Source organism: Crocodylus porosus, unplaced genomic scaffold (assembly GCF_001723895.1).
Source record: "Crocodylus porosus isolate Cpor-Errol unplaced genomic scaffold, CroPor_comp1, whole genome shotgun sequence".
NCBI lineage: Eukaryota > Metazoa > Chordata > Crocodylia > Crocodylidae > Crocodylus > Crocodylus porosus.
Window position 1 is genome coordinate 352,932 of NW_017728911.1, and position 10,379 is coordinate 363,310.

The 10,379-nt window shown below is 49.3% G+C and overlaps 1 protein-coding gene across 1 annotated transcript in view; it reads left to right on the forward strand.

Annotated features, from left to right (window-relative positions):
• Positions 1 to 5,339, forward strand: part of LOC109309253 (dual oxidase maturation factor 1-like) — a 6,778-nt gene extending 1,439 nt beyond the window's left edge. The window contains exons 2-5 of the mRNA XM_019533946.1: positions 524 to 581; positions 1,799 to 2,012; positions 2,772 to 2,986; positions 4,144 to 5,339. Coding sequence (XP_019389491.1) covers positions 524 to 581; positions 1,799 to 2,012; positions 2,772 to 2,986; positions 4,144 to 4,349 — 693 coding nt within the window. The 3' untranslated portion in view covers positions 4,350 to 5,339. The remainder of the gene's footprint in view (positions 1 to 523; positions 582 to 1,798; positions 2,013 to 2,771; positions 2,987 to 4,143) is intronic.
• The last annotated feature ends 5,040 nt before the right edge of the window (positions 5,340 to 10,379 follow it).

A 10,379-nucleotide genomic window follows, 5' to 3' on the forward strand; every position in this document is an offset into this window, starting at 1 on the left:
TCCCTCTTGAAGTGCGGCGCCCAGAACTGGACGCAGTACTCCAGCTGCGGCCTGACCAGTGCTGCATAGATGGGGAGGATCACCTCCTTGGACCTGCTTGAGATGCATCTGTGGATGCATGACAAAGTATGGTTAGCCTTCCCGACTGTGTCCCCACATTGGTGGCCCATGTTCATCTTGGAGTCTACAATGACTCCAAGATCCTTTTCTGCCTCTGTGCTGACGAGAAGAGAGTTCCCCAGCCTGTAAGTTGTTCCTGGCCACATCTTTGTATAGGCCTAGACCCACTGCCAGATGTAACCACCTGCGAAGAAGGAATATTCAGGCCAAAATCTGAGCATAGCAGCCCCTTGGTCAGCCCTAGCTGCAATCAAGCCTTGAGGTTGTCTATCCCATGGACAAAAACACGCCCATGTGTTCAGTTTCCAAAAGAACAAAGAGCACTTCATCAAAAGGAGCCATCTTTTGCATGCCACTGGTCACCTGAACTAGTCTCTACACCTCTGTCCTGTCCTTCCCACAGAGGTCCTTCTGGATCTTGCGAGTGGTCACCAGCCTCTTCATTGGAGCAGTGATTCTCAGTGAGTACTTGGCTGCCTGGGTTCCCACAGGCTACCAGGCAGTGGGGGGGACTGGGACAAAGCAGGAAAGACCATGGGAAAGGATTGCTGTGCTCCCCTGCAGGGGAGGATAGAAAGGGGAGGAAAAAAGAGCAGTTGTGAATTGCAGGACAGATAATACTTGGATTTGCTAGGAAAGCTGGTACTTTTCTCTGAGTGATAATTAAGGCACTTTCTCCAGCCAAGCAATTAGCAGGTGGCGGAAAGGCTGGCATCTGCATGGTAATTTATTAACAGCAAATAATTAAAGCAGCTCTACTTTGGAGACTGATAGTGAGATGGAAGGGTCACCTCTAGGTCAATGACTGAGTACAAAGCCTGTTGCCATGTGACATCTGCTTGGTGACCTTTGTAAAATGAGTTGTTAGCCCCAGTCATGTGGACATCTACGTCATAAACCCCAGCACACCCGCCCTTTTATTACATCTCATCAGAGAGGGCTGGGAGCTGAGCAGGCCCTGAGAGCAAGCTGCCCCTTCAGCTGAATAGGATATGGTCAGGCAGCGGGTGGGGATGTACATGATACATGGACGCCCAGAGGCCTTCAGCCCTACGGCTAGCCAGCCAGCCCCTCCAGCTTGTGCTGCAGTGAGTTCCCTTTGAGGCATGCAGTGCTGCAGGGCTCTGGTGTCCCCCTGGCCTCAACCTGGCCCCCCGCACAGTCTCGGGGAAATGGCGGTGCTCGCTGAAGAGACTGGTGGTCTTCAATGCCAAGTCCTTCTACAGCATGAGCTAGAAGCTTGTCACTAGTCATCCATGCGTGGAAGCTGCCTGTGTCTAGAGTGGAGAAGCTCTGACTAACCACTGCAGTCTTCACAGCTGTTAACTTCACCAGGGACTGGGAGACTGGCCAGGTGACAGTGAACACCTCCTACAAGTCCTTCAGCAATGCCGTGGTGAACACGAACATTGGGCTGTACATCGGGTTGGCCGGCATCAATGTCACACTAGTGGGTGAGTCCCATTTTTTAGCCCAAGAGTGGTGAGGAAACAAAGCGGGCTTCTCCCCTTCCTGGGAAGGGAGCTCTGTTGAGGCAGAGCAGTGGCACTTCAGGCAGGGGAGAGCAGCATTGCTTACCTCTGCCCTAGGGGATAATTATTGAGCCTCTGCTAGTCCCAGATCCCCAGGGAAGCTCTGTTCTGCCTAAGTGGCTGAGCAGAGCTTGCTGTTTTGGCAGGAAACCCAGTGAATCAGATCAATGAAACCATCAGCTACAATGAGCACTTTTCCTGGAGCTTTGGAGAGGACTATGACCTCAGCTACAACGAGGGCCTGGAGCGGGGGCTCCCCCATCCCATCCTGTACGTGGCAGAGAAGTTCACCCCGAACAGTCCCTGTGGTGTGCATGGCCAGTACCGCATTTCCGGCCACTATGCCTCCCTCACACTGTGGTAAGGCACAGCAAAATGTTGAGCCCTCCCTTTCCCTTCCCCCTTGCGCTTTCAGAGCAGAACCAGCGGTGAGGGAAAGGATCCCTGTTTGGTGATAGGTCAGACAAAGAGCATTGTGTGGCTCACTGCAGCATCATCCAAGGACTGATTTCATTATCCACAAACTGCATGGACTGCCTGGCTGTGGACTGTGCAAGCAGGTTATGCCAGGCGTGAACTGCTTTCAGAGTTACCCAGGTTCTCTTATTAAGGTACTTAGCCACAGTATCTTTCTTTGGGCACAAGGCTTGAAGTGGTAGCATGTTATAAGTTATAGGGTCAGCTCAGATCTGTACTATAAGGCAGGCCTTCAAGGAGAACTCTAGGTGCTCCCACAACTTGTGTTCAGCAGCTTGTCCTTGTTAGTAGTGAATGAGAGCATTGTAGAGGGGGCTGGAGGAGGTGCTGTCTTTAAGAGAAGAACAAGACCTGGCTGGTTATGAAAGGTCTTGTGGTTTTTGTGTAGAACTGGAGATGGGAGCCCCCATCCAATCCAAACTCTTTGATGGGTGACTGGTTTTCACACTGCACACAGCTGTTTGCACTAGTGCAGAAGTGGATGTGAAATGTTTCCATAATAAGTCGCATAATTATCATTCTTATTATGAGCTGTTGGCAGTGCTCACCCAAGGGCCTGGGTAATGAGAACCATGTTTGCCAGTGTCTGGAGAGGACACTGGAGAGTGAGATTGTCCTTTCAGTCCTATTCCTGTCTCACAGGGCAGCCTTCTGCACCTGGCTTCTTTCCAACGTGCTCTTCTCCATGCCCATCCTGCTGTACGGGGGCTACATATTCGTACTCACGGCACTGCTGCTGATCTGCTCGCTGCTCTTCTTCACTGTCGCCAGGCACTTCCCAATGTGCAACATCCGGTTCGGTTCAGCCTCCCTGCAGATTGGCTATGGGGGATCCTTCTGGCTGACCTTAGCCACAGGTTAGTTCCCAGGGCTGCTGCATGACACAGAATCAAGTAAAGAGCAGACAGAAACAAAGGCTGTTAGGTAGCCCAAACCTTCACTTGTCCACCAGAAACTGATTGTGTGGGAGAATCCACATGGTCCCAAGAGGTGAAGCTGGCTTCGGGCTCCCAGGAAGCTTTGATAAGGTGTCTACCAATATTTCTTAGTGGAAGGAATAGTGTGACACCAACTGCAGCATTAGATTGCCCATAAGGATCAAGATGGCCCCTGGGCTGATTCTGGGCAGATATATCAGGATTGTAGTCCTGGGGCCAGTTGCATCCTTCAACTTGATTAAATGCCAACTTGGCTAAATCATAGGTTTCTAACTTTGCACGGTTGTAGTAAATTTCTGCTTTCTGCTGGCAAAGAATCCCATTAACCCGGATGTCTCAGTTTAGGAGAGTGTCAGTGGAAGAGGGCCAGTGTTAGGACTCCAAGCCCATAATCCATGCCCACTTCCAAGGAAGGTGTTTCTCGCTACTCTGAGTTGAGCACAAGATTTGGTCTGGTCACCTCAGCTAATATTTACCTCTCGGGCAGTGCATCTAGGGCTGGTTTAATGCTTGTTGTCAAGGAAATGAATAAAGAGCTGAGCAGTCAGGTAGCATTATTTACAGGTGATCCCAACATATTTAGGAGACTTCAGGCTGAAGAAGAGTGTTAGGATCTTCACAGGGTGCCCTAATGGCAGATGGCATCCATGCTACTATCATGGACTCAGCAAAGAGTACCGAATGCTTACCAATCAGATTCACTGCTAGGTTTTAAATTGACTGTAAACACCCAGAATAGGGACTGAGGAGTCACTGTAGACAGCTCAGTGATGCCAGTTCACCAGCAATCAGAAAAGGGAACAAGAAGTTTGGGTACATGAGGAATAGCAGAGAGGATGCTGCAGAGAACTGCCTGACACAATTAGACAAAATGAAGGAAGATCTCTGCAAAGCCGCGCTGTTCTGGCCTCACTGGCTGCGCTGTGCAGCAGCTGCTTTCCACAGTCTAGGTGCTAGCAGGCTCTCTCTCGAGGATCAGACAGGCATCGGGATCCCTCTGGTGGCAGAGTGTTAGAGCAGTCTAGAGGAGGTCTGGTTTGGCAGGCTGTAACTAGTCTCCCCACCTTGTGTTGCAGGGCTGCTGTGCTTCCTGCTGGGGCTGGCCGTGATCCTCATGAATTGGATGCAGCCCAAGAAGCTGAAGCTTGTCTTTAATGTGAGTGAGGGAGAGGGAGAGGAAGAGGAGGAGCAGGAAGTGGGACCTGCTGAGCAAACCCCGAAAGACGACATCCTCATGGCTCTACGGGGTGAGCACTGCAAAGTGACAGTGACTGACTTGTGAGGGCCAACCGCTGCCCCTGCCCAGCCTGCAGAAGAGCACCGAACAGCCGTGTGAGGAGGCAGGGGAGGAGCAGGACTGTGCCTGGGCTTCCTGGAGGAGATCTTCCAGACTGCCAATCTTTAGCAGCTCCCAGCTTACCCACGCACAGCCACATGAGGCTTGTGGCCACGGGCCAAATTAGTTTAGTATCTTGTCTCATGCCCGAGTGCAAAGGTTTCCATGGATCTTCCTGCAGCAGTAGCCATGCCTTTTCCTGTTGTGGCAGGGGCTTGCTTAACCATGGAGTGTAAGGGTGGTTTCAGCATGCATTGCCCCGCACCCTGTTACTTGACCCCAAATCCCATCAGCTATTGTGCTGTCCAGTCCCTCCAGCTCCTTCAGCGCCCTTTCTGTCTTGTCCAAGGTAAATAGCCCTTGCTGCTGCTCCCTTCCTTTCCTTGTTCATTATACTACATTAAACCACAGTCCAGGCAGAAATATCTGCTGCTGACCCACAACAGAACACTTCATCTTCCCTTTTCTTCCATAGCTCAGCCAAGTTATGATCAGGGGCAGGTCTTCTTCACGCCCCCTAATAAAGCGTCTGCATGGTGGAATCATTGTCCCCTGCAGCAGTGCCTTCACACGGGCTGCACGGACTGGTTTCTAAACTGTCGTGTCTGTGCAAGGTATCAGACCAGCTAATTAGCACTGCTGCCTGGGATCCCTAGAGCATATACTGACAACCTTTTATAGGAGCAGGACATTGGCTGCCCGGTTCCCCTACTACACGCTGTATCTCGTTTAGTTGGATGCTGCCCTGAAGGGGCTGCTGCTGGGCACGGGATATTTACCATGTAGTCATGGCCTCAGTTTACTTTAGTTTCTTGTGAGGAGACTTAATAAAAGATTCTGGAAAGCCTAGGTCAGCACTGCCAGTCTGGTTGGCTTTAATAGCTGCCTTCTGGCAGAAGCGGGCACGCTGGAGGAGAGGGACAGGCTGCAACTAGATCTAGACAGGTTACAGGGCTGGGCAAATGAGAACAGGATGGGTTTCAACAAGTGCAAGGTGATGCACCTGGGGATGAAGAACCAGCACTATACCTACAGGCTGGGGAACTCCCTTCTCGTCAGTGCAGAGGCGGAAAAGGATCTTGGAGTCATCATTGATGCCAAGATGAACATGGGCTGGCAGTGTGGGGATGCAGTCAGGAAGGTCAACCGCACCTTGTCATGCATCCACAGATGCATCTCGAGCAGGTCCAAGGAGGTGATCCTCCCCATCTATGCCGCACTGGTCAGGCCGCAGCTGGAGTACTGCGTCCAGTTCTGGGTGCCGCGCTTCAGGAGGGATGTGGACAACATGGAGACGGTCTAGAGGAGGCCACTTGTATGCTCAGGGGGCAGCAGGGCAGGCCCTACGAGGAGAGGCGACGGGACCTGAACCTGTTCATCCTCCACAAGAGAAGGCTGAGGGGGGATCTAGTGGCCTGTTACAAACTAGTCAGAGGGGACCAGCAGGCATTGGGGGAGTCTCTGTTCCCCCGAGCACTACCAGGAGTGACCAGGAATAATGGCCACAAGCTGGCAGAGGGTAGATTCAGACTATATATCAGGAGGCGCTACTTCACGGTCAGGGTGGCTAGGATCTGGAACCAACTTTCAAGAGAAGTGGTGCTGGCTCCTACCCTGGGGGTCTTCAAAAGGAGGCTAGATAGACACCTTGCCGGGGTCGTATGACCCCAGCATCCTTTCCTGCCCATGGCAGGGGGTCAGACTTGATGATCTGCTCAGGTCCTTTCCAACCCTACCAACCATGAAACTACGAAACCTCTGGGGCAGTCGTACTTCCCAGGAGCCATGCCATGAGGTTCCTCACATACGACATCCAGGTCTGTGTTTCGTTCCTCCCCCTGGGATCATCCCTTTCCTCAATTCACCTGGTGTTGAGGTAAGGCTCTGTGACCTGCCCCTCTGCAGCATCCTATGGTTGCGCAGTCCAGGTGTGGCTGCACCTTTCATCTGGCTTCTCCAAGTCCTTCAGAAACCTTGTATGGATGCTGCTCTGACTCAGTGCTGCTCACTCATTTGCAAGCTTGTTCCAGTGCTTAATCTTTTTCTGCCAGAAGTGTTGCTAGAATAAGACCTCAGCAGACCCATCCATCCTCCCAAAGACCTTTTACTTCTGATATATGTACTTCAAGGTGTACTTGTGCTTGGTTTTCTGTTTGTGGCTGTTTGCTCTTCAGATTCCTTCTTCCCCTCCTAGTCTCCATCACGCATTGTACCCATTGTGAGTTATGCTATTGGCCACCATGGTCCTGGACTTCCCTCTTCTGATCTAAAGGATACATCACTGCCTCTTGATACTGGCTGTTTAGCCCACTGGGTCTATTTCTTGTCTTTTACTTTATTTTTTTGTGGTAAAGGTTTGCATGCTTATTGTGGCTTTATTAATGTATGCACAAATCCATCCTTCCTAGAATTTTACCCTGCCATTCATCCCTGTAGTATCTGGGTGCCTGCCATTTAAAATCGATAACAATAAAATGTACGCTTAGGATAGATTATGTGGTTTTTAAACATTTTTATTAAGTGATTTATCTTGATTCGTTGATTTGTTCAAGGTTTTAAGGTTGTGGAGTTGTGTCTTTGTGTGAAGAGGCCAGTGTTTTGAACAACATTGTATGTGTGGTGGAAAGGCTATCTCAGAGTGGAAAGCCTCGTGGAGTTTCCTGAAGAAGGCCAATCTCTAGATTTGTCCAGTCACCTCTGGCAGCCTATTCTAGGCTAGGGAGTCTCCAAGCCTGCTAGGACCAAGATTAGTCTCTTTAAGCTTGCCTGTGTCTATCCCAGCCATGCAGTTTATCCAATAAAAGATATCACCCACAAGAATTCTTGCCTCTTGCCTAGAAGAACAAACCATTTTAGTGAAAAAAGACTTGTTTCCCTTTCAGTGAAAGGTGTCTCGAGTATCAGAATTTTATAGGAGCATTTTCTACACAACTTGGCCAACTCTGTTAGTTAGCCAGTTTTCTCAATTCCATTTTTTCCCCATCAGACAATAAAGACACTGATGTAACATGAAAAGAAATATATACATATATTTTTGGCATAGGCATCATTAACCTGTAGATCTCAATGCCACCAGATGCAGGTGAGCAAACAGATTAGGAGGTTTCTAGACAGTATTAGGCACATTTAGGGATAAAAAGATTGTCTTGGACAGACCCATGAGGTACTGGTGCAAGTCTGATATTCCTCTTCTCCCCCAGCCTGGTTCAAGGCTCAGTCAAGCTGAGCACAGACTAGCTGGGGTGAGGGAGAGATTTCAACTCAGGGCAGCATAGCACATGACTGTCCAGTATGGTGCTCCCTCCTGTGCACTGGACTTGAGGAAGCCCAATCTGAGCCAGGCTGGGAGTTCCTGTGCTTCTCTTCACCCCCAAGAAAGAAAGAAACACAGCTAGGCCCCAATGATGAGTGAAATTGGGGTCCCCAACCTGTCGGGGGAGAAAGAAGCTGGAGATATAAAAGGCAGATCCCTGCCCTTTCCCCAGTTAGGAGGGGACAGAGATAAAGCAGGAGAAGAAGAGACTGGGCTGTCCACCCATGCAGCCAGGGGAGAGGGAGGTTCAGGAGACAGCCTTGGTGCACAGTACTGCTGCCCTGGACATCCACCCCTTTCACAATGACATCCCCACAGACAGGCTTTGTAAGCCAGGTGGCACAGCTTAACTTCCCTGCTAGGGGGTGTGCAGGGTCCTCCTGCTGCAGGCACCTACTACTGAAACCACCATGGGCACAAACTGCCCTAATGAGATGAGGTAGGGGGAATACCATGCAATCACTTTGGAAGAGAAGGCATTGCAGTACAGATGCACAGGCCAGATTTAAATGAGCACTTCCAAATATTCAGCTGCAGTGTAAGCCTGTGAATGCTCTTTAAAAAGTAATTTTTTAGTGGGGGGGGGAGGGGCGGGGAAAGATGAAGCCAATTTTTAGCCCTCACAGCTAGCAAATCCCATGCTAGTAAAACCCAGATCCTGCATTACCAGGCTTGTCACCCAACAGCAGTAGATGCTTGTTATTGAATGTGAAGGAGCTGTTGGAGGAGGCCAGTTGGGCACTGGGTTACACAGGTAACTGTGGCCTTATAGCCTGGGTGGCACAGCCAAGGGGAAGTCAGAGTTTGCTTTTCCTGAGATCACTGTGCCCAAGCAGATGGTCAGCAGTTCTGGGTGAAGCTCATGATGGCCCAGCTCTTCGTGCAGCATTCCTCCCCTAAGCCAAAGGGCATTTGGTTTGGATGGGAGCAGAAAGCAGCAAACTCTTTGGCTGGTGTCCTTGCTAGAGTCCATGCTCCACAGATGTAAAAAGCTATCCCATTAATTTTGAGGAAAAGCCCAGAGTCCTACAAATGTACAGATCCACTGTCCCACTTCAGGTACCTCTGAAGCAGTCATTCTCAACCTTTCTTTGTCTCCAGGCACTCCTCCATGGCCTTGAGACATCCCTAGGAAAATACCAACTCTCTGTTTTCACTTTTTTGACTGGAGAAAAATACTAAAGCAAGTCTTCTGTTGCAAAGAACTCAGAAAGGCTGCAAAAGGACACGGGTTTTTTTTAACACCGTGTAGGGGTGGATCCAGGGGCGATGCACTGGTGTAGTTGTGCCCCCCTTTGATTTCTGCTCCACCCAAATTTTAAAACCAACCGCCTGACAGTGGCAGCAGCATTTCTAGTCAGGCAGTGCTGAGGGCATCCATAGACATCATGGTTCATTATAATCTACCTGATCCCTTCTAAACACTTCATTCCTCAGGTGAATGACGCTCTTTTCTTTTTAATGGGCTTGATGTTCAAGCTAGCCATTGTTCTGCTATTCTGCTGTCTGTTAGCAGCTTCTCTTAATGAAGCTCATATCGCATAGCCCGGCAGACTGTTTTTAACTCGTTCCAAATAAGTTCTGTTTGTTTTTGCTTCACTCTTAAACTCAGTAATACAACCCTATACCCTCTGGCCCATTAGTAGAGACTCTGGTTTATTTTTAACTGGAGAAAATGATGTGTTGTTTTATGTGCGATGATGCACCTCACCATCTGCACCCTCCCCCCTTCTCAAAATTCTAGATCTGCCCATGACACCAGGGATTCCTATTTGAAATCTCTGGCTTTATCTTGTGAATCATGTTGCATGAGACCCTGCAGTACCCCTGAAAAGATCTCCAGACTCTGCACAGTACCACAGTACCCTGGTTGAGAATCACTGCTCTAAAGTACGTGAGATAAAATGTGCTAATGCTTTGTCTCAGGATATGGCTGTGTGCATCGGTAGGGTTATTACAGGTCATACCCTGGACAAGCTGGCCAGGCTGTGTACTCTTGCTTGCTGGCTACCTCCTGGCAGCAGTGCAGCTTGAAAGGATGACTATGCCATTTCTGGGTGAAATCCTGAGACCATCTGGTTGCAAATAACTTTCATTTAACATAGATCTAAGTGAAAGGGAGATCACAAGCTGTGTGGATGATTCTTAGGCTGTATGTAAAACCCCTACCAGGAAGCAAGAGGCACAATCCCAGTGAAAGGAAAAGGCTGGTGATTAGTCATAGAGACCATCAACTTATCAGCTCTGCAGAAATAATCAGAGTTCAGAGCAGGTGCTTCTAGAGATAGTTTCAAGAGAACAAATTGACTTTTATTAGTAGATGTTTTGGATGGGGAATCCAGGGAAAAGATGACAAAGCTGAGATGGAAATACAAAGCGCCCGAGCGAGGGACTAACAATTGATGCCTGTTTTACTGTGCATTAGCATGGCTGCACTGTTTTCTATGTGACACTGTAAAATAGGCTACTGTGCATTAAAGCATACATGTAGACATGCCCCCTGAAGCATTTGAACATCTAGATCTGACTGGAATGACACCTTTCCTAGCCTTGACACTCCATAGGACCTGTGCTCCTAAGTCACTTTGGCACCTTAGTAACTTCTGTTTAAAAATATATCATTGAGACAAAAATATTAGGAGACTCCAGATTACAACATTTCT